At 36.1% G+C, this 25018-nt stretch overlaps 1 protein-coding gene across 1 annotated transcript in view; it reads right to left on the bottom strand.

The window, feature by feature from the left end:
- Window positions 1–9040: 9040 nt before the first annotated feature.
- Window positions 9041–25018, bottom strand: part of LOC123695938 (von Willebrand factor A domain-containing protein 8) — a 33211-nt gene continuing 17233 nt past the window's right edge. Inside the window, exons 7-21 of the mRNA XM_045641876.1 lie at window positions 24625–24964; window positions 24193–24439; window positions 23690–23830; window positions 23322–23457; window positions 22282–23179; window positions 21722–21927; window positions 21220–21401; window positions 20141–20300; window positions 19655–19810; window positions 19152–19260; window positions 18296–18416; window positions 12152–12332; window positions 11369–11514; window positions 10463–10564; window positions 9041–9730 (exon numbers count right to left, since the gene is read on the bottom strand). Of these exons, the coding sequence (XP_045497832.1) occupies window positions 9622–9730; window positions 10463–10564; window positions 11369–11514; window positions 12152–12332; window positions 18296–18416; window positions 19152–19260; window positions 19655–19810; window positions 20141–20300; window positions 21220–21401; window positions 21722–21927; window positions 22282–23179; window positions 23322–23457; window positions 23690–23830; window positions 24193–24439; window positions 24625–24964 (3234 nt within the window). The 3' untranslated portion in view covers window positions 9041–9621. The remainder of the gene's footprint in view (window positions 9731–10462; window positions 10565–11368; window positions 11515–12151; window positions 12333–18295; window positions 18417–19151; window positions 19261–19654; window positions 19811–20140; window positions 20301–21219; window positions 21402–21721; window positions 21928–22281; window positions 23180–23321; window positions 23458–23689; window positions 23831–24192; window positions 24440–24624; window positions 24965–25018) is intronic.

Here is a 25018-nt window from a genome sequence, read left to right as displayed (position 1 = left end):
ATAGGAGCGGAACAATGCGGGTAAAACGACGGAGCACAGGCACAGCTAGTTAAGAATATACTGTCAAATTGTATATAATATATTCTTTCAGTAGAAATCAATACCTAAGCTATTTAACGCTCTCATATTATCATGATTTAACCCTTTTAACTTCAGCAGCATATCTATTATCTACATAATTCTTGCAGATGTTTATCATATTGTTTACCTTTCAGTGCTGTCATATTTACCGTCTTTTTGGTCTTTATCATAAGTATTAAAATAGTAGTAAGTATAATGTGTGATGATGTGAAATATGTGCTATAAATAAATATGAGTTGTAATTTCATATGCACAAAAACAAGTGTTAGAAAATTTTCAAGGATATGAAAATTCATTCATAAAGTAGGATGGTTTTATCTTTAATTTCTTTAAAATTTTCAAATATAATTTTCAATAAATGATATGAAAATCTAAATCCTTTATTTTATATGCTATGCTCTCGTTGTTTGACCTTTCCTGTGTCCCACACGTATCGCGATAAAACATTCATTCGACTAATTAAATGAATAACATACATACACACTCGAGAAATTAATGTATGACAAGTCTAGAAATAATAACAAGGTGCCAAATGCTTCACATGTATCGGAAAGCAATCTTGATACTAATTCCATGGAATTATCTAAAATTATCATCACTAGAAATCTAAGAATAATCAAAAACAGCCTTAATCAAACTAGCATTTTATGTACCAACATCTTCCTACATCAAATATACTATTATATCGTCAATATACTAAGAAAAGCGAAAACTAGACGAATACAAAAGTTCCATACCACAATAAAGAAAGCGATATAAAATCTAGCTCATTTCCTCTCCGATAAAAGTAATACAAATGCAAGAATAACAGTAAACTGTGACGCTTTGCATCGTAAACAGATACATTTCCAACGACTTTATTTGTGAATATTTCGTTAAATCAGCAAATTTAATAGTAAAAATGGAACTCACATTGCTCTATCTAGTTTATAAAATGCTCTCCCAGCTAATTTAATAAATTTATTAAACCGATTCAAAGTAGTTACCTATGTATTTGATCATCTTAACGTTGAATTTGTCCAAATGATAAATAACAATCCATACTAATATTATAAATGCGAAAGTAACTCTGTCTGTCTGTCTGTCTGTTACTCAATCACGCCTAAACTACTGAACCAATTTGCATAAAATTTGGTATGGAGATATTTTGATACCCGAGAAAGGACATAGGCTACCTTTTATTGCGAAATATGTACCACGGGCGAAGCCGGGGCGGACCTCTAGTAAACAATAAATAAATATAATTTATGTAATGTTGCAACTGTATATTATAAAATGAATAATATAGTTATGTATTTTAATTATTTAGAAAACACTCAAATAATAATAAGGCCGTTCAAACTGCTACTACTACTACTATCATCGCAATAATTAGGTTAAAAAATCTTTAATCCAGTAGTAGGTAACAATGTGTATTGCCATGCACAAAACGTAGCTCCAACCCTTTGTGGCATGCATTTCAGAACGTTTAATTGTTTACAAGCGTTCGGCTTTACGACCGCATGACGTCACGAGAGCTATCCTGCTAAATTGTTTGTTCAGTACATAAGTGGCGGGAAACAGGCAATAAAGGGAATTGAGGCTCCCGAGGTAGGTCAGAGAGCACGTTATGCTAATATAATGAGGTGAACTTTTGACGGGGTCGAGTTATTGCGACAATTACGCGAAGTGCGCTGAAACGGTTTAAAATGCTTAAAGTTTTTAAATATTACTTTGTTGAATTTTAAAGGGTTGTTTTAGTGGTAAATTTCCTAAATCAGCATATCGTGTAACTAATCATTTGTTATATAGAATATACAATAGTTATTTACATTCGATTCCATTAAAGTTCCATATTCATCTGCGTACCTAGTATATACGTAAGTTTTAAATATAAAAAAAATGTGATACGTGTTTTTATATTATCTACTATTTTTTACATTATAAGTATCATCAAACTTCGTTCAGTGTTTTTTAGTTACAAAGAAACTTCCATACATTGTTACAAACACGCGTTTATAGTATTAGTAGGATCTAATAATAAGCTAATACAAAATCAATTTAGTACTGAAATGTTTTCTGTAAACATCTAGGTATTATGTAAATTGAGAGCCGTTAAGAACTATACTGAATAATTAACATTTACAAGGGATTTTCACTTATCCTAGGTATCTACGATAGGTATTTGTGCCCCCTTTCTCTACAGGCACATTTGTATGTAAATGTATTCAAACCCAACCGTATATCTTGTAAACTGTAAAGAGTTGCTATTTTGGTACCTTATTATCGTAAATAATAATTATAAATATAATATCATAATTAGTACCTACGATACTCAAAAAAAAAAGAAAATTCAAATTTAAATGTTAGGTACGCTTTTAAGTTTTTTATTGCAATATCATATTATAGATAAGTAGGTTTTATTTTCGATTATAAATTTTGTAAAATTTTGTTCGTGTTGTATTTTCAGGAATTATAATTAATTTTAATAGTTTTACATTCACCACTAGTAAACACAAATCACTAATAGTGTAGAAATTGATCCCTTCTCCCAAAACTTATTCATAAATTATTAATGAGGCATCAGTTACGTACCTATTTACCGTAACAACCTTGTTCTTTACAAATGGATACGGTTTTAGTCGCTAAAACAAACAAACCCGAACATAACAGTACCTACTGTCCCAATGTTTGTGTTTCGTCTTTATTTCACAACTTCTGTTTGATGTTTTAACTTCACACCCCGGCTGTAGGTACTCATTGAATACACAATGAATTTTGTAAAAGTAGAAATTTATGGACGAGGATAGGTACTATATAGATACTTTGAAAGGTTCTAATGAACATGTACATATACGAAAATAGGATATGAGTGGGTGGGTTTATTTAGAAATAACGCCCTTAACTTCGAGCGAAAGTTTTAATAAAATTAGTTACGCAGTATGTAGTATCCTTTAATGTGGACTAACTATAATATAATGTGAAAACTAAACTTCGTGTAAGCTTATTTGTTACAATTATTGTTATTTATTTTGCTAAATTGCTTATGCCATTAAACAAATAAGTAAATTTTACTACTTCAGTAGTAAGAAGTAGGTGGCAAATAGGTTGTGGAGGAAAATAAGAGCTCAAACAAACAATGGATCTTCACATACCATGGAGTTATTGATATAAAAATTAAGGATTACGTTTTAAATGTCTCAATTATATTTTATTGTTCGATATTTCATAACATATATAGATCTCAGATTATTATTATTACTGATAGATATCGTCCGAACATTGATGAATCGTGCCGTTATTATTGTAGCGATAATCAGAAAAGTTACATAGCTTTTCGAACTTTTTCAATATACTTACCGTGTGTAACGAAAATGAAACGAATCGACGAAATTGTTGTAATTGTTGCCATACTATTATTATGGGTACCTAATAATTAATTATAGCTTATAATTTATCTGATTACTGTTTCAGATTTTAACATCGTAAAATATTTAGATTCACCAAGGAATAGAACAAACAAGATAAATGTAGAAAATTTACGTTAATTTGCTTTTTTTACTTGCATTTGAAGTTTTATAATGCAACAGTTCTATATTTTATAATAAGGTTAAAATATTTTGGTTATCACCTATTTATTATAATAATTAATAGGTTAGTATTTAGTTCAGGTCTTTGTCAGAATTTAACCACAAATGTAATTAAAAAAACTCACATAATATGTACTAGGTTAAGAGTTTAGATGAAGGAAATAAAACTATAAAATATAACAAAACACTTTATTAAACCAACAACATTGAATACAAAATATAGAAAATATATACTTACATAATATAGATTTGCTATTATATACAGAATTGTACTTATTTTTACACTATTTTAAAATTCAACACTGTTCCACACAGTTATTACAAATCGGTTATATATACAGCTTTCTGTAAACAATAAAATGTTCTTTCTATCTATAAAAAATATATACAGGGTGTCCCACTATCGGTATACTAAACGCGAAGAGACTTGTAGTTTTGCATACACTGAACACGTAAAAAATACTTAAACAACAATATTACGTCAAAAATTGTTTGCTAAATTTTTCCTGAAAATCCATGTTTTCTTCTCTAACTTCGCGCAGCCGGCATATACCGCTTCGCCAATGTGAGCATTATGTCTATGGACATTGAAAACATAATCTTAAACGATAGCTCACGTGCTGGTGGCAAAGTTGGGCGAGTTGCTTGTCATAACATAACGAACTCTATGTGTACACCCATAATAAACCTAAACATAGTTTTAAGAATTCATCTATTTGAAAAAAAAAATGCGTCAGGAACTTTATAAGTATTTTTAACAAACTCAGTGTATACAAAACTATAACCTCCTTTGAGCTTAGTATACCAACAGTGGGACACCTTGTATTTGCGTTATGAAGTTATCAATACTTTTATAACTTTGTCTAATAATTATTAATATTGAATAGTGTTATTGATATATTATTAACTTAAATTAATACCTAATAAATTAATAACAATATGAAGCCTTGTAGCTATATTGGTGGAATGTTTTCTATTTGGATGGTAACATCTACGCTATAAGAAATTAAAAATACAATTGTGCTAAAACAAACCAAACATTCATAAAGAGGTAAATGTTAGTTAGATAATCTCGAAAAATATTTAAATTTCTCAAATCAAGGTCATAATAAAATAATTCAATTAGTGTGTTTTTTAACTCTTTTCACGCCTAATTTTAAAATATTAGTGTAAAAAGTATTAGTATTTAAAAAAAACACCAAAATATTCTTTTAACATTAGATAACAATTGAGGCGTCTAAAAACAAACACGGCAATCTCCATATTTTGTCAAAATTGAACTGTCAATGCACAATACACGACGGTCTTGTCGTGTATTGTGTTGTGGTATTTTAATGATTTGAACTGTTTTTCGCTAGTTATCTATAAAATCAGCCTAAGCATATCTTATTATGGAGCAGACAGCATCGCCCTGTACTTCCAAACATACGAGAAAACGTAAAGCTGAGCCAGAAAAGTGGAAGAAAAATTTGGCAAAAACAGCCCGGTAAGTATTTTTTTTTTTTTTTTTTTTTTTTAAGTTCGGATAGGTAGACATTTGACCACAGTCCCACCTGATGGGAAGCGGTGACGCGGTCTATGGTGGAAAATCATGTCTACCTAGAAAATGCCTATTTATTCGCCTCTTGAAGGAACCTATATTGTAGTTCTCCGGAAAGACAGATGCTGGCAGGGAGTTCCACTCCTTGGCGGTTCGAACTAAGAATGACGACGCAAAGCGTGAAGTGCGAGCAGTCGGCATTTCCACCAAGTAAGGATGGTAACCTGCAGTGCGCCTGGATGTTCGTTGAAAAAAAGGGGAAGCAGGGATGATGCTGTGCAATTCAGTGGCGCATTCGCCGAAGTGTAAGCGATAGAAAACCGAAAGACTGGCAACACTTCGGCGATGTGTAAGACTCTGTAGGCGGTTTTTTGTTAAGTTATCGTCGCCTATAATTCTTTTGGCACGTCTTTCCATCGCTTCCAAAACATCAAGGTGGCATTTGGCAGTGCCTGCCCACAGGTGGCAGCAGTATTCCACACAAGATCTAACTTGCGCTTGGTAAAGATTTAAAAGCTGTTGAGATGTGAAATACTGCCGCACCTTAGATAGTATGCCAAGTTTTTTGGTTGCAAGTTCTGCTTTGGACACTATGAACCGCCCGAAGTTGAGATTTGGCGATAAAGAAACGCCTAGCATCTCCAAGTGGTCCGCCAATTCTATCGCCACTCCTTGGAAACTGGGAGTCAAGTTGAGAGGACTCTTTTTGGCTGAAAAAAGACAAGCCTGGGTTTTTGCAGCATTAAATCTGACTAAATTCGCTTCTCCCCATTGGGATACGTTTTGTAGTGTCAGGTTCACCCGCTGAATCATGGCCTCCCTTTCCATTCGAATCATGTCTCCTGTCGAACGAGCATTAGATAGGTACCTCTCTACAATGGTGCAATCATCTGCATACCCGAAGATGTTTGATTGGAGTAGATCATTTATGTGTATCAAGAAAAGAGTTGCAGAGAGGACAGACCCCTGAGGTACGCCGGCATTAATGGCCAATTGATCAGACGAACAGCCATCAATAACTACTCGAATGGATCTTTCTCTCAAGAAGTCGGCTATCCAAGCTGTGAGGAGTGGAGGTAAACCGTAAGAAGGAAGCTTGCTTATAAGAGAATTATGCCAAACTTTGTCAAAGGCCTTCGAGATATCCAATGATACTGCTAATGCTTCGCCATGGTTCTCAATAGCCTCTCCCCATAAGTGAGTCGCGTGTACTAGGAGATCCCCAGTTGATCTCTTTGGGCGAAAACCATATTGGCGATCGCTCAAAAGATCATTGGCCTCTAGGTATGCGAGCAATTGGTTGTTCAATGCACGCTCCATAATCTTACAGATTATGGACGTGATTGAGATCGGACGGTAGTTTGTAGGGTCGGCACGGCTTCCCTTTTTTGGTACAGGCTGTACGTTGGCTAGCTTCCAAGCTCTAGGTACGATTCCAGAAGAAAGAGAAAGGCGAAACAGGCGTGTCAGAATGGGAGACAACTCGGGCGCACAGGTCTTGAGAACCAATCCTGGAATTCCGTCAGGTCCGCTGGCTTTATTCACGTCAAGATTTATCATTATTTTTAAAACATCTTTATGGGTAATACGAACTTTGGACATAAAGGAACCGCAGTGGGGTATGGTAGGTGGACTAGCGTTCGTATTATCGAGACGTGAATTATTGGCAAAGAGAGACGCCAGAAGATCAGCCTTCTCTTTTGCTGTATGAGCCAAATCACCGTCAGGTTTCAAGAGTGGTGGCAGTGAAGGGCGAGAAAAGTTACACTCTATAGCTTTCGCTAAGGACCAGAAAGCTTTACTACCAGGAGGGTAGCTTGCCAGCTTTTCACCTGTTCGTCGGATATGATCATATCGAGCTCTCTTCAGCACTTTTTTGCATAACTTGGCAGCTCTATTGAATGATCTCTTTCTAGCACCAACATCCGGTAATTTGTGGACCGAAAGTATGCAATGATTAACCCGTTTTGATACTTTTTAAAATGAGCGAAAGTTTTGTAAGTAAATGAGAGAGTAGGTTTGTCCGTGTTCATCTCCGTAACGACTATGGCTGAAACTTCGATTATACATCAGGACTAACACAAGTTAATTTTTGTTAGTGTAGGTTGGTACCCTATTTTGGTTAATAGTGGATACGAATTTTTTATATAAACTGAATCATTACTCGGGAGTTTTTTTAATTTAGTTTAATTAACTAATTTACTTTATTTTCAATGTTTTGTAGTAAATTTTAACAGATTCTCATCTAATTTTGTTTCAGTTACTCTCCGCGGACCTTACCGACTAAACCACAATGTAAACATAATAAAAATGCATATCAGTGCGACACACTGACTTTACGAGATTTGCAAGCTTTTCACGCATCTTTTTATAAATACAAAGACAAGGAAACTCAAGATGCATTCCTGCTCAAGTGCTGCCATGCAGAACCCATAAAAAGAAAAAGACCAAAAAATAAAAAACACACAGAAAAGAAATTTCAAACCAAATTTACTATCTACAGTAAATCAACGAAGACCCGTGTACGAGTATGTCAAAAGGCCTTTCTGCAAATTCTGGACATTACTAAACATAGAATTCAGTATGTTATGAGAAAGTTTTTAGAAACAGGAGAACCAGTAAAAGAAAAAAGAGGAGGCGATCATAAATCACATTTATTTATGCGTAAAAAGGAAGCGGTCATGGCTTTTACCAACTTATTTCATGTTGATGAAGCACACTATTGTCGCGGAAAATCTCAAAGACATTATCTGGCAGCTGAACTAAGCATAAACAAAATGTTCAAACAATACAAAGCCCAACAAACAGAAGAATGTTTAAGAGTTAAACGTGGGTTTTTTAGAAGAGTTTTCAACAGAAACTATTCACTTGGATTTGGAAGTCCTAGAACAGAAGTCTGTTCAACATGCCTACAACTTCTCGAGAAAATTAAATTGGAGGCTGATGCAATTAAACGGCAGTCACTTATAATCGAAAAACGAGTACACAGCCTCAAGGCAAAAGCGTTTTTTGCATTGGTGAAGGAGGAAAGTCCAGATATAAAAACTCTCTCATTTGATTGCGAGAAAAACATGCCTCTGCCCAAGATACCCGACCAGAGCACTTATTACTCCCGCCAGATATATTTATATAACTGTACTGTAGTTGAAGGGAGCTCCAAGTCGCAACTTACACAGAATAACGTTTTTGCATACTGCTGGACGGAAAACGAGTTTAACAAAGGTGCAAATGAGATATCTTCAATTGTATATCACAGACTTATGAACACTGACTTATCTGAAGTTCAAACAGTAAGATTAATAGCAGATGGATGCGGAGGGCAGAACAAAAATTCAATTATGTTAGCAATGTGCTCCAAGTGGTTGGTAGAATCTGCACCTAGCAATGTAAAAACACTGGAGCTTGTGTTCCCTGTTGTAGGACATTCTTTCATCCCTCCAGATCGAGTCTTTGCCCAAATTGAGAAAGAAGTTCGAAAACGAGACACTATAGTGCGGCCTGAAGAGTACTTAGACATTATAAGCCAGTGGAGTACAGTTATCAGATTAGGTAGTACTGAATGTCAACTATATGACTTTAAAAGTGCTATGTCTTCTATAATGAAAGACGTTGGCACTTGGCATTTTCAATTTAAAAAATGCAAAAGATTTTACATAGCGCGGTCTAAAAATGACGGAAACGTTATAATTAAAGGGGACGTGAATTATAGAATTAGTGATGGGATGTATAAAAAGGTGACACGAAAAAACAAGCTGGCAAAAGACATAAACCCAAATGTTATTGCTAAGTGTCAGATAAAAACGAACACAAACAAAATTAATGATGTCAAAAAACTTCTTAGTAGGTACTCATTATGGCGACGAATGGCAGCAAGTGGAGGGGCTGGTTTTTTATAAAACCATATTTGCTCAAAACTCGGAAGTTGAATAAAACAGAAGTTCATCAGATAACATCGTTTGTGAACCACAAGAAGAAGATCATAATCTTAGAATATAAGTTAGTTTACCTATGATTAATTAAAATAAATAATTTCTGACATAATTTGCATATTTTTATATTCCACTTTTAAAGTATCAAAATAATTGGTTGGTGTAGTCTATGGAGGTACAGACTGGAAGCCATAACAAAATTGGCTTTCTCCAGAGGTAATCAGATCAAAAACGGCAGTGTCCTTGAAAGCAGAACAAAAACGGCAATCTCCAAACATTTTGTGCATTTTATGACAGGTTTTTCAAGTAAATGTCTACAATTAGTGATCAATAATAGTTAACATTAGAACATTGAAATAACTAGGAATAACATTACAAATACATTCATGATATTTTTTATATCATTTTTCTATTTCCCTAACAATTCGACGGAATGGAGATTGCCAGGTTTGATTTTATATGACTCAATTATTTGAATAACACCATTTATATTATTTATTTACTACGAGGTCTGTAAAAGCGAAGATGCAAATATCTGTTGCATGATTTGAGGTAGAGATGCTACGTCCATACACACGTGGGCGTGGCCTACTGGTAGTTTGCGGAGTAACCTGAAATGTATTTAAAATTATATATTTTGAAAAAAAAATGACGTGTGTCACTCGGGGATTGCCGCGGTAAAGCTATTGCATGCATCCTTCAAGCCACACTTCCGCCCGTCGGAGTGGGGAGCGTGAGGTTTTTTCGTTACGGAATTTCTCGATTCAGTCCCCGCGCTCAAGACCCATGATAAAAGATATGCAATAGCTTATTAAAAGTTATATGAAATTATTGTTTGTACATCTATACTAATATTATAAAGAGGAAAGGTTTGTATGTATGTATGTATGGTTTTCACGAATAAACTACTGAACCGATTACAATGAAATTTAGCACACATATAGAGGATAACTTGGATTAACACATAGGATAGGTTTTATCCCGGAAATCCCTCGGAAACGGGAACTATGCGTATTTTTCTTCGAAAACGCGGCCGAAGCCGCGGGCGGAAAGCTAGTTTTACATAATTAGGTAAAATTATATAAAGGTTAGTTTCACAGCTTCTTGGTTTTATGTTAGTTTATTAGTGAATTAAAATAACATTTAAGATGTGAATATTTCCATCAAAAAGTTTACAAACAGATTCTCAGGGACATTATGCAAGTTTATTTAATTATTATTGACCGACCTTTAAATTTTCATTGCTTTTTTTGCAATCAAAGATTAACAAACAGATGTGTTATATCTATTAGGACTTTATGAATTATTTACTAATAATTATTTGAATTTAATTTGGAACTCACATGTTAGCCTCGTCTCCCAAACTTCCTATGAAGATGACGTGCGCTTGCACCCTCGGATCCGACGTCATTATAGTGCCCAGCTTTTCTGGAGGTATGCCGTACCTGCATTCAATCATACACATAACATTTTTCATAACGTAGCGAATCTGTCATTATATTTCAGGACAATTTTCGCACACGGCACGATCTGATCATATACATTCGTTTGTGTTATGGAAACCAGATGGCTGATAAACATACATATACTATAATTTTAAATAAATACTTATATAGATAATTAACACCCAGAGCAAACATCTATGTTCATAACACAAATATTTGCTCCGGGTGGGAATCGAACCCACGACCTCTGGATTGGAAGGCAGAGCAACTACCAACCAAGCCAACCGGTCAGTCGATTATACATTATTTATTATCTAATTCGGAATTTTATGTGCTCATAATAACATAACGGTACAAAAAAATAGATTGAAGCTTTGGTTCCGATCATCTTTCTTCTCCAACTAATCTACTTTCTTGGTCTCATTGTATAATAATTTTGAAAGGTATTTTATCAGGTGTTATTTAGTATTTAGCATTTTATTTTACAGTTTATTGAGTTGCAGCATCATAGACACTATCAACTCGTAATTCAAAGCAAAAAGATCTCTTCTAATCCTAAACATAACGATTTAAACTACCGACCATCTCTTCTAATTAAAAAAAAGACGTGTGTCACTCGGGGACTGGGGCGGTTGCGCTATTGCTATGCCTTCAAGCCACACCTCCGCCCGTCGGAGTGGGGAGCGTGAGGTTTTTTCGTTACGGAATTTCTCGATTCGGTCCCCGCGCTCAAGGTCCGCGATATAAGCTATGCAATAGCTTAAAAATAAAAAAAATAATCCTTACAAAAAAAAACAAAAATACCTCCTCAAATTAGCATCAGACAGTATGAGCACGATAGCTTCATCCGCGTCTTCACTGGCGAGTGTATTGATGGCATGACTCGCGGCCGGTAGGGTATTATCGCCCGACCAACAGAACTGGGCGTGCGCGTGCATTGTGCGGATTATCTGGAAATGTAATAAGTAGAATTTGATATTTTTGCTTTTATGGCGTTCAAATGCTTTATAAATATAAATTTATAAAGAACTAGCTTTCCGCCCGTGGCTTCGCCCGCGTTTTCAAGGAAAAACCCGCGTAGTTCCCGTTCCCCTGGGATTCCCGGAATAAAACTACTATAATATGTGTTAATTCAAGTTACCCTCTATATGTGTGCTAAATTTCATTGTAATCGGTTCAGTAGTATTTGCGTGAAAGAGTAACAAACACACACACACATCCTCCCAAACTTTCGCATTTATAATATTAGTAGCATTAGTAGGAGTAGGATAGGAAGTAGGATTAGTAGGAAGGACAGGATATTAGTAGGATAGTAAAATTTAGTTCGTGGCTGAGTTGGTCAAGCGTCCGTCCCGTATTGGCGTGAAAGAATGCGGGTTCGAGTGCCACCTCGTGATCGATTTTTTTCTGTTCTTTATTAATTTATAATATAATAAGTAGTTTTTGAATAAGCGTATGTATACTTTTACTTTTAAAACTCTCTTCTCTCCCATCTCTCCCTTCTCTCTCTCTTCTCTCTCTCTCTCTCTCCTCTAGTCTTGTAGCCATTATACGCTCCAGTAAGTACTCTCACTCACTCTCACTCACCTGCAATCTCTCCTTCTCGTTCTCCGGCGGGCGGTCCACTCTCACCAACTCCAAAGCATGTTCTTCCCCCGAATGTCCGTACATATCGTATCGTATTCTTGTCTCGTAGCCTTTTAGTGCTTCGGTTAATAGTACCACGGCTTCCATGGAACGTTCTAGACGCCCATCGTATGAGTTGAATCTGAAGTTTTTATGAGAACGTATTAAGTATAATAAAATTGATACACAAAAATAACGATTTAAGCTTTAATTCGCAATACAAAACATATAAGAGAAAGTTGTATTTTGCTAGTTTGGAACCACATAACAGTAAAAACAAATAGAAGTGCTATAATGTCATAATAAGTATGAAAACCACTGTCCGCAAACCCACCTAATATTTATTAGGTACCTAATTTATTAATTGTATACTTTTAAAGTTATTTCTCGCATGCTGTGTTTACCTATAAATGTTTTTTTTACGTTGATCATATAAAATTGTATTTTAATTTTGTTATTGTATCTGTAATGTAAAGGAACGTTGGTAAACAAAATAAATAAAAAAATCGTTCAAGTTATTGACTCTATTAATTTACGATCACGTTAGGGCAGCCAAACACACGTGTAGAGTGTCCTTCAAAGGCAAAAGATCCGAGTCAATGGAACAACTTATCTTAAAATATAATCCAAGGCCATAAGAAACAGAAGAACGTCCGTACTTTATAAACAAAATGACGTAATGCGCGATCAAAGAACGTTATAGTCCTTTCCACCTAAGATGATTTCTGTGACACATCGATTTTTGACACGTGTAGAGATGTCTTTACTGAAATCGTATCAACTGTTTCCGATAATCGATAATATTTTATATGGAAATGAAATCGATTTGAATAAAGTACCAAAATTAGTTTTTTCGGCATTTCGCCAACAATTAACTAAGGAAACTTAGCAAACAACAGCAAAAAAAAGTCAACAATAACAATTAGTAACAATAACAGAATACCACGTAAAATATCAATATAAAAATGCAACTTGTATACAAAGCTGACGCACTCGTACAGACGATTGACTCACGATCACAAGATGGGCGCCGATTATATGTTTTCCAACTCTATGATTTTTCAACGATCCATTTCATGTACACGAATTGCGTAGGTATTATATTTTTGTGTTATTTTATTTTATTTTTCATTATATTAAACTAAACAATACTGTTTTTGATTTATAAGCTTAAGATGTTTCATTTTTATATTTTTGGTATTAATGCCGTCATAAAATAAAAATACTATGCACTAAAATTATTTGGGCGTTTTTAACATAAAATACGTAATTCGGAACACGATGAAGTGTCACAGGAATCATCCTAAGTGAAAAGGACTATAGTTGAAGTTAAACGATATGTGGGGTTAGACGCGTCGCCCTTTATCCCGTCAAAGACGCGTCAAATTATCGAGTTGCTTGTTATGTCACAGACGATTATGACGTTTCGCATGACGTAACGCGTCATGGTAGTAATTACATACAAATTTATGTGTAACCAGTTTTAGGTGTGTTGCACAAAACTGTTGAGTATTTTAGCCGAAAGGATTTGTTATTATTTATTTTAACATTTAACCCGAAACACGAACAGTTGTAGAGATAAGCGTAGCGAGGGAAGTCGTGGGTGTTTAGGTATCGTAGTGAATAATATAATTAGATGAGTCATTGTTGTTGACAAAGTGTTATTTTATCGTAGCTCGTACGGTTTTACGACTTTATCTTGACACGTTTTGGTCGTCATTCGAACGTTTAAGTGTTGTTACTATACGCGACATGAATGATGAGTATTCGGACTCTAGAGTTGCCGGAACTCAACCAGTGGATTTTTCGCTTCCCGGCACGAGCAAGAGTGCCGATGTCCGCGCCGTTGCTTCTACCAGTGAAGGAGCGGTCGTCTTGCCCGTCAAAAAACGTCCTTACGTTGCTGCGGAGACCATTGAAGAAAAGAAGGTAACGCCTGCTGTGACGAAGACCAGTGATAAGAAACCCTTAAAGACCGAACGCAAAGGCAGGAAAAAAGATACTCAGAAGCCGTCAACGTCGGTCCATGTTCAAGCTGAAGAAGCTGCTCCAATTGCTGGAACTTCTGCCTCGACAAGCAGGGACTGGACCGATCGCCGTTTGTGGATTGAATTTGCAAGAAGTCACTTCACTAGCAGCGAATACGAGAGATTCTTGACGGACGCTGGATTCACCGAATCGCAAAACCGCGCGTTGCGAAAAGCAGCCAGTGGTACATCCTTTAGGATATCCAACTTATTTAGAAACTTAACTCGTTATACGAAAACCCACAGATGTCAGACTTGCCATTTCTCCATATCCCACATGTGCGCATCCATGAAATTTCTTAAATCTCAATCGCACGACCACAGCGTATTTAAAACGACTGTTATCATGCCTGAGACACCGGTCATATGCATCTGCACCTTTGCCTTTTTCCATTCCCACACAGCGAGATCGCACCCAGTAAAGTCCAAAAGCGCGGAAGATCGATCAACCTCGCGATTCCGAGAGGACACCCATTTCGGCAACTTTACTTGTCGCAAGTGCCAAACGATCGTAGAAATCCAATATCACGGTGAAAACGTTCCCTACGCTATGGCCAATTGGACCAGTTTGGATGGCAGCGCTCGCAAAGACTTCTACGAGTCACTCGACACTTTCATGACGAATCTCGGGCTGGAAAAGCCTCTGTTGAAACTTTTTTACTGTTGCAGCAACGAGTGCTGCCTGCTCTTTCATCGCTGTGTCGCACAACCTTCCAGCGACGAGAACTCGTCGAATGATTCCTCCGAGTAATTCTGATCAAATCTTTAACTGTTTTGCAATACCTTTCCTTGCTGTAACCGTAAACTCACATTTTTATTAATATTTAACATAAAGTAGGTAAAATATACTTTTGACTATAGAACCAATAGTCTTTGATTCAAATAGTGATAAGTTTTCCGTTTAGTTACCTAATGCCTAAAAGTATTGATAGTTGTTGCGTAAAAAACTCGTAGAGCTAGAGAATGTAGGTAAATTCAAATTAAATTGCTTTATCAGTATGGAGGAAGTTCCTGAAATTTACTAACTGCACAACGGTGAACAGAAGAACGTAGGACCTCTATCCCCTGAATGCACATCGATGTGCAAGTCTAAATTTCACAATCTTAACAAACACCTGATGCACTAGGATGCACCGGAGAAAAAATACACTCGAATTTTTCTCGCTATAGACGTGTCAAGCGGTTTCGTAGCACGTTCCCACAGGCCGGTTGCAGAGCTTCACCGATGTGTCATGTGTCATATGTATGGAAATTCATAAAATCGTTCATAGCTAGACCGACTATACACACGCGAATGACGTACGCACTGATGGTCGGTGAAGCTCTGCAACCGGCCTAATATATTCTCGACACAAAATGCTGCAAAAGATGTCTAGACGTTGCACACAGGTGAGACAACTGTTGCACATAAGTTACGGTTGATGTCATATCGCAAAACTTGAACTCGTAACATAACGTTGCGATCGTAGCAGGCTGGTGAGCTTCTCAACAAGAACCTAATTCAGATAAAAAATATTATATGTCATTTAGTAACGGGATACAGATGTGCGCGATACCTACTTGACGTCAAGACTCCAGGAAAAATATTCAAATAGGTACCTAACGTTTTAATAATTTCACCATTATTTCATGTCGCATGACGCAATTATACCGATCAGCGTTGATCCAGTTATCAATTCTGGTTTAATATTATTTCAGGATCATTGCCTAATTAAGGTTTCCTCAAAGTGCATCATACTTTGGTAATTTTAGAAAGTATTGTGTAGTCCTGTTATCAGGAGGCAAAGTATATAAACTCCGAACCGTCCCATGAAAGGCACTACAATAGCTATCCGATAGCGGCGGGGTTAACAAGTACCTCTGAAGAAACAGTGTGAACCGGTTACTCCGTGTTCTGCTCTCCATGTAAGTACTCTATAATATTTTATCTCTTTTCTGAATTTTTATTTTGTATGTATAGCCATCTACTCCTATGAGTTCTTCCTAGAGACCGAGGTGCTGTTTAACGATTGAGATGTACATTTTTTGTTTTTTTCATTTGCAGTTTGTAAACGTTGCGAAGTATCCGCTGAAATGAAAACTCTGAAGAGTCATCCGTCAACGCCCATCATCCGATGGAAGTGAGTATCTCTGTTCCTACCAACCCAGATGTAACCTCTAAGCAATAGCCTTAATGTTAATTTTTGTCTTTAGTACACGGGCCCTACCAGGTCGCGTGCGAAGGAGGAGATGGTGGAAGCATCTACTGAAAAAGCTCCTAAGACGAACTGCGTCATGATGGGTACCAGAATTGGAAACCCCGGAGGCCCGGACCTCAACACTTATTGGAATTGTTAACTTTCATTAACATATTTCTTTTTTTTTATTTAATCGCATACCATCTGCGAAGGCTATCGTTTATCTTCAGTTTTTTTCAAATATCCTCTTTATCGCTTTATTCATGATATTATCTTATGTATTGTCTTTTTTATTTGTTCAAGGAATTGCATGCGCCTTAACACGCATGCCTTAATGATGTCTAAGTTTAAATGCTTAACCGTTTCGGCTTCATCTTCTATTTTGTATGCAGTCGCTATTCATTAGCGACGCCAACCTTTACGGACAGCAATGTAGGTACATCATTTCATTAGTTTGTAGTTTACAGTTTCATAACATTTTGAATGTTAGTTTGTGGCCAGTGCCGGGAATAGTATATATACACTTAAGAACAAATAATGTTTCACTTTACATCGGCGCCCCTGCCGCCAATGTCTATGTAATGATGATCTAGATAATATGTAATGTCAATGCGGCATGAGTTTGGTTCATATTCCGCCTCATATCATTAGTTTGTAATGTATTATACCTTACTTTATAGTTCGGGTATTACGGGTTCATATTGTATAGTAATAATAAATAATAAATAAAAAAAGACGTGTGGCACTCGGGGGCTGCCGCGGTAAACCTATTGCATGGCAATCATAGCATGCCTTCAAGCCACACCTCCGTGCCCGTCGGAGTGGGGAGCGTGAGATTTTTTCGTTACGGAATTTCTGGATTCAGTCCCCGCGCTCAAGGCCCGCGATAGAAGCTATGCAATAGTTTAAAATATCTTTCCTAGTTTAGGCACCAGTCTCACACTTATTTATATGTAATCGAAATGTGTACTTATTTAATGTAACCAATGTGAGAAATAAACTCTTTTTTATTTATTTTATTTTATTATCTTTATTTCACAACCTCAATTACAAAATATACAAAACGATGGTCCCGTACTAGACTATAAGTCTGTATTACGGGTACCGATGTCCTTCCATGTTACAGTTGAGAAATATATACGTGACGACGTGTTTCTTAGTTCATAGATTGTATAATGTTAGTGTTTAATGTCGAAGTTTCTATTCCTTAACGACTAATACTAGGAAGGATTACTATAGTTTTTACGGCAAGCGTCTCTTATATAGTTTTTAATTTTTAAAGTGTCGACGTGTGTTTCGGTACGTCGTAATTAAGTGGTCACAGGGAGGACTTGGATTGCGGTAAACTTTGTGAATAGGTGAGGTTGTGGTGTTAAGTTTATAGTTTCTACTTACAACGTGGCATCAATGTTTGTTTGTGTATCTTAGTTAACAAAAACTTAACTAGGTATATCTATACATATAATAAATCTGTAGAAGGGTTAATTCTGTACATTGAAAATATTGAAAAAATAAATAGGGGGTGTTACTGGATCGATACCAAAGCCAAATATGTCATTAAAAAAATTTTTGTCTGTCTGTCTGTATGTGAAGGCATCACGGGAAAACTGACGGTTCGATTTCGATGAAACTTGGTATTATTATACCTTATTATCCTGGGCATAAAATAGGATACTTTTTATCCTGGGAAAATACGTAGAAAAAAATAAATCTTAATTTTTCAGTTTCCTCCATAGACGTTGTTCTGTAGAACCGCGAACACACGGTCACATACGGGTCTAATATTAATTTAGTGAGAAACGTCTTCCCAGTTCAAAATGGAGAAATAAACCATCCACGTGAAGACCGACATCCGCGCGGACGAAGTCGCGGGCGGAAGCTAGTAATATAATAAAACTTACCTATACATACTGCCCGACACGTCCACGACAAGCCGCAGCCGCTTGGGTTTGTCCGGCGGCGAGCCCGGTGGGGGCTCTTGTTCCGTTCTACGCCGGTATATAGAACGTTCACCTGTTATACCTAGAAACATGTTTTTGTTATATCTAATTTCGTTGGTATCTATGTTATAGTCAAACCCCGAAGCTCGGGCACTCGTAGGTTGGACTGGTCAAACCTCAGGTCTGGCATAATGACTTTCTCAAAGCCCAAATGAATGTAATATTTCGGTATTTTACCAAACAATTTTCTTCAGGCAATTGTCTAGCTGAGGCGTCTAATGCGCGTGCAATGTCTATGCTGCGTTCGCCTACGCCCGAGACTGCTGCTGACTTCAGTCAAAGGGTGAGATTTAAATGTATTTCGAGGATTGCCCGATGGCTTTTGCCAAACCTAAGATAAACCAGTCCTTCCGCGAAGAGATTGTGTTTCGGGATTTAAATATAACATCTACACTAATATTATAAAGAGGAAAGATTTGATTGTTTGTTTGTTTAAATTGAATGGGCTCTGAAACTACTAACCTACCTAAAAGCTATTTAAAAAGTTATACCATTAGAATCCTACATTATCCCTGATGAACATAGGCTATATTTAATACGAGAAAAAATGTGGATAGGGAAATTAGCACATAAACAATAATAATCTATTAAAGAGAAAAATAGAAGTGTTACAAGTATTTTAAAATTCTAGACATTAACACACGTAACTGAATATCTTTAACTTCTTACGGTTATTTATTTACAATAATCCTTATAAAAACTTATTGAACGAATCAGAAGATATGAAGAAAAAAATAAAACCATAGAACCATAGAACCTTCGATAATTTTGCCATCATCCAATTCTCCGCTAGTCTGATGTCTGCTCCACTGCCTCTCTTTCTTCTTAGCTTGTAACTCCGCTAGAACTCCTCTTAGCGCACTTATCTATATAAATTATAATTGTTTATATGAATAAATAGCATGCCTTAAGAGACGTATATTTAAGGAAATGTCGATACTAAATATTACGTAAAAAATATGTATAAAACATTTAATACGTTTACAAAAATTAAAGAAAGACGCATCTATAATACTATTTATGTCATTTGAATATATCATCAGAGTACAAAAGAATCATAGGTTGATAAAAAAATTTAAATTGGCCATATTGTAAAACAGATAAATCGCATATGTATGTATTTTATTAGACCTTCCAATCGTTTCAAACTATTTCAGAATAACAAAAATACACTTTTTCTTTTACTGAAAAGCAATTATATTATTTTTCAGGCAAATTAATCATTTCAAAAGCTATAAAATAAACAAAAACAACACAGACCTGCGGTTGCACCGCTCTTAGAAACTGTCCATACAAGTTAGCATCGTATTCACTCATTTTGATCTCCTTTAATCTCTCTTCAAACACTTTCCTGTTCATCTCACGGGCCGCTTTCTTCACGTGTTCAGGTATATCATCTTTTTCTGCGTCGGATAACTGTAGAATTGTTAAATATTCATGAATTAACAAAATCATGCTAAGTTTGGAATGTTTTAAAAAGTATTATTTTAAAACTGACGATTTGAAACATTCATTCGTGTGTTTATTTATTTGTTGTTGTTTTAATGTATTTTTAGGGTTCCGTACCCAAAGGGTAAAATTAAAATGAGCATGAGCATAAGCATGAGCACGAGCACGAGCACGAGCACGAGCACGAGCACGAGCACGAACATTAGCATTAGCATGAACATGAACATGAACATGAACATGAACATGAACATGAACATGAACATGAACATGAAAATATTCATCACATCTTTCTCTCACCTGATGCACATCATGCCCTTTATCCAGTCTATAGGGTCCGCCCTTTCCGCCCAGACCTGCAGTATCTCGCCCCCCGGTTCCGCCCGCCCAAGTGTTCCCTCCTACGTGGGGCTCGTTTTTTGGGTCTTCTTTACCATGTTTAGGGGAAGATACGTCTTTGCTAGAACGAACATGTTATGATGTGAAAAGAAATTTCTGTCAGTCTATTCAGTAATAATAACGCATTTATACTATTTGGCGTAGGACATGTTATTTATTTATTTATTGTTCAACATGAAATCCAACAAGTTAAAAGTTAGCGCGGAACATTGTTGAACAACGTTATCTGTCTACTACTATGAATTGTCGCCGGTGAAACTAGTATTAAATCATCATTAAACGATTCTATGTCTTTATTTTTTTGATGTAGGGGTCTGCAATTTAAAACACGAAGTCAACATATTCATACCTGAAACTCGACGAAACGAGTCATATTTCTCATATGGCCCACCCTTTCCTTAAATCACATATTTTCTTATTATTTTCTTCTACGACCTGGCCCCGCCAAGTAACAGTGATATTGCGCTCTCGTTTGCGCACTGTCCAATTGTATGGGAGTAAACGAGAGCGCAATCACTGTTAAATTTGCTCTTAACAGCCCCTTAACTTCAGCGTATGTTACGCCAACTGGCAACGTCGCAGGCTGATACGCAACGTTGTCCTACATGATGCGCGTCACGTGTTGCGAGCTAAATATTGCTTATTGGAAATGTGGCTATTCAATTTTTAACCTGACGAGCTCGAATTAATATTATTAAATTAATAGCTTATTATTTAGGCGACTCATTTGATTAATTACGCCTTTCACGGCCAATCTTCCCAGTACTTTTATTATATATTTTTTTAAAGTAAAACTTCTTTAAGCACGTTGATGGTAAAATTTCAAGATCGCGATATGGCAATACCGTCACGTCATGGAGTAAGGCGACGATTTTAGTATCTTTGAATCTTGCCAAAAAAGTTTCACTTCTCACACAAAAAAGTTTCACTTCTCTCACAAAAAAAAACTTTTTTTTTTCGTTGCTAAAAATGCAACTCACCCGCTAGTCCGGTCCACAGTGAGCTGAACCCTGCCCTCGTTGGGCCTGCCCTGCAGCACGCCCTGTGTGGGCAGACCGCTAGCGTGCAGCACTTCCAGTAAAGTGTCCGCTATGTCCTGGCTGTAGCGGTCGAAGTCGAACACGTTGCCGATGGCTGTTGCTAATTCTTCTTCTGGGTATTGCTGGAGAAAAGTTATTTTATCTTATGTATTTTTTTTCCAGATTCACGGCAGAGAGCCGCTAGATGCAGGCCGCCAGATGGATGGTTGTGACCGGTGGTAGAAGGTAGAAAACCTTGAGGGAGGCTTTTGTCAAAAGTTTACTGTAACTTGAAAAATAGAGATATGAAACATTATTTCCAAACTTTCTTCAAAACACACAACACAATTTTTGTACCGTATCTTATAAAATTGATTTGCTTTATCATAAATTTTGATGTTAAAAAGTTGAATAACAATTTTTTATCACAGAACCTTAAAAAACACCAATCATCCATATTCACCTGCAAATGCTTCACAATATTGACCAGCTCCCTCGTCGAATACGGATACGTCAATTGTCCCTGATCCGCCATGTTTCTCAAAGAGGCGAACGCTTGTACCAACTTCTTCATGATCTCTGCCGGAACGTCCGGACCGTAGGAACGGAGGAGCTCCATTTCCGATTCGATAGACGGATTGTCGACCGCGTGACATGAGAATAGGTCACCTAGATTAAAATATAATAAATAATAATGTCAAATAGGAAGGTTATAAAGAAGAAAATAAGAGAAAGGATATTTTGGAGTGCTTTAAAGTATGTTTTTAGTTTTTAATCCATTTATTGCAAAGGAATAAAGACCAACTTTATAATAAGAGTGTAAGTTTAAAGGTTTTATTTAATTTTAACGAAATTGCAGAAGTGTTCATAGACATAATACGTGTGGATACTATTTTATGGAAAAATAAACTTGTCTGAAGTTTTACTAATTTAACTTATATCTCTTCTATCCTCTAAATTCCTTAGTTCAAAATATATACAGTATTATAATACAAAAAAAAAACAATAAAATTTTTGACATACCCAAAGACGCGAAGAAGTCATTGCCCAAGAACGGGAACCCAGGCCGGTTAGCGAGCACTATCATCTTAAAGTCATCATGTACCGGGATAAAGCTAGCCACTTCGCCTGCAGAACTTTCCATCATATCCTTTGGAACTATCCGTCTTCCATCACTTAGTACCATCTCTCCATTCTCGACCAAGGTCTTTAGAATACAGGTCACATGTGTTGGCGCCTTATCTGCTTCATCTACAACGAGCACATGGCCGTATTTCACAGCTTTAACTAGTGGAGAATCTTCGTATATAACGACCCCATCTCGTACCGTAGGTTGTACTGTTAGCGACTGTACTGTTGTATCTCTGTGCAACTGTATGTACTCTCTCGGTCGATTTAGTAATTGTAAAAGACGATCCGCGATCTTATTCTTGCCTACTCCTTGGTTACCGACTAGAAGCAAGTGATTCCCAAGGAGGAAGTCTTGCAGCAACCATTCCAACAACCTTACATGTTGTGGAACGTCATAGAACAATATATCAGGCACTTTTGTTAACGCCTCCGTTTTATAAACGTTTGTACTCGTGCCTCCGATAGTTAAGACGCCATTTTTAACTGAGCAGCCAATTTTCTTTTCTGCATTACCAAAGATGCCGAATTTCGATGGAGGTTCTATGCCGATCTTTTGACTGGCGCCATCTAGCGCTCGTCTAGCTAAATTGGGAAGGAATTTAGCTAAGAACGTTCTTTGTATTGTTTCGTAGGCTGAATCTGTGGGATATTGGGCCATTCGACTGGCTATTCTAAGCAGTTGTCGAGTTGATAGGGAAGATGATAGATTTTTGAGAGTGCTGTCTTCGGAGTTCCTGAGTTGGTCTGCCAGATTTATTATAGAATGTAGTGGTGAAGATATATCACCATACTGAAAGAAAAAACATGACTTTTACTGTCATCAATCAATTGTAATTTAATATTTAACCATAATATGGTGACTTTAAAACATTCTTATGACAAGACATTACATTAATTGTTTTATCTAAAAGACACATAATACTTGTTCTTACCAAGCTGTTAATAATGAATATTTCCTCTTCTTTACTAAGGTTTCTCATCTCGTGGAAAATAAACAAGCTCAATATTTCCGGTGAGAGCCAATGCGCTCCGCGACCAAGTACAGGCGGTTCAGCTAACGCGACTATTCTAAAATAATTTTCAATATTATTATATTGTCGCCGCTTTGTGATGAAATTATAAAAAAAATAAAAATAATATTGTTAATATCATAATATTGCGATTAAAAGTTTTAATTTTAAGAAAAAAATTACTTATTTGTAGGGAACCGTTAGTGTCACGAGTCCGACTCGCACTTAACCAAATTTTTTTTAATTTTTTTTTTTTTTTTGGTTTCAACTTCAAACTACAATTGTCTTACCTAAACGCCGGGTGTATTCTCTTAACTCCACTATCTTCAAGATCCTTTACAGTGAGTCCAGAAGCAAGTAGATCATCGTATCTATCGTGACGGACCAATCGCGTTCCGTCGTGAAGTTGAAGCTCTCTGTCGTGAACTAACCTGTGTACAATGTTGAATGAATGAAATGATACCATTTATAAAGAAAAATTATTTTCTTGTGCACAATTGTATGCTCTTAATTGTGCGGAAATTAAAAAAATAAAAAAAACAAGATACAATAACTAGAAAAAAAATAAATAAAAATAATTCTGAGCCAGAAAACGCTTTATCTCTACATGATATTGACTTGAAATCTGTAGTAATATAGATTTTGTGAGTTAAATATTACTTTTTGTAATAATATAAAAGGCAATAATCAAATGTTTAACTAAATAGCGTTAATATTAACAATGTTTTTTTTTATAGTGGAGAGTCAACAATGTACCTTATCCCATTCAAATAAGAATTAAAATCGAACCAACCTATGCAAAGCCGCCAACGTACTAGCATGAATTCGATGGAGACCATCCAATACCGCCATACGACCTTTCAAAGCCGCTTCTACTAACGCAGAGTTCCTCCAAACTGTATCACCATTGTCCAGCGTTGTTCGTTGTTGTATCAAATCTCTTGCCGTCATATCTTGGTACAGGACTATCGGCTCTATTGTGTAACCCAATAGGGACGCTAATTGACTGACTAGAAGACTCTTGCCGCAGCCTTTTGGACCTGTAATAGATATTTATTGCAGCGAAATGCGTATTGTACTCCATATTGTGTATTACACTAGGTTATTTATTTAAGCATGCTATAACTATAACCCCAAGACTATTTATAAACGGCTTAAAAATCATACAACATTAAGTTAATATATTAAATGAAAAAGCAAAGTATTAATTTGCGAATAAACTTACCAACAATACAAAAGTCTCCAACACTATGACTCAGCAATAATTCATTCAGCAGAAGACTCTGGTAATCTGTCTTAATTATTCCCTTCTCTTCTCTCTTACTCTTACGGTCTCCACACGGCACGCTAAATTGGCTCTTACTGCCGTTCATTTCTATACTAACTATAGCTTCTTTTCCTTTGACTTCTATATCATGTAAGGATATATTCCATTTGGGCTTCATATCCATTTTAAGGTTATGTAATACTGCTTCCACATTCTTTATGTGCTCTTTTGATAAAAATGTTTTATACGGATATAATAGGTATAGCAGTTTGTGGATTGGTATGTTTGGATTGTTCTCCTGGAAATTACAAATAGATTCAGATCATAAACAACTATTTATACACATTTGGTT

The sequence above is a fragment of the Colias croceus genome, chromosome 12, assembly GCF_905220415.1.
Source record: "Colias croceus chromosome 12, ilColCroc2.1".
NCBI lineage: Eukaryota > Metazoa > Arthropoda > Insecta > Lepidoptera > Pieridae > Colias > Colias croceus.
This window is presented reverse-complemented; position numbering and strand designations above follow the sequence as displayed.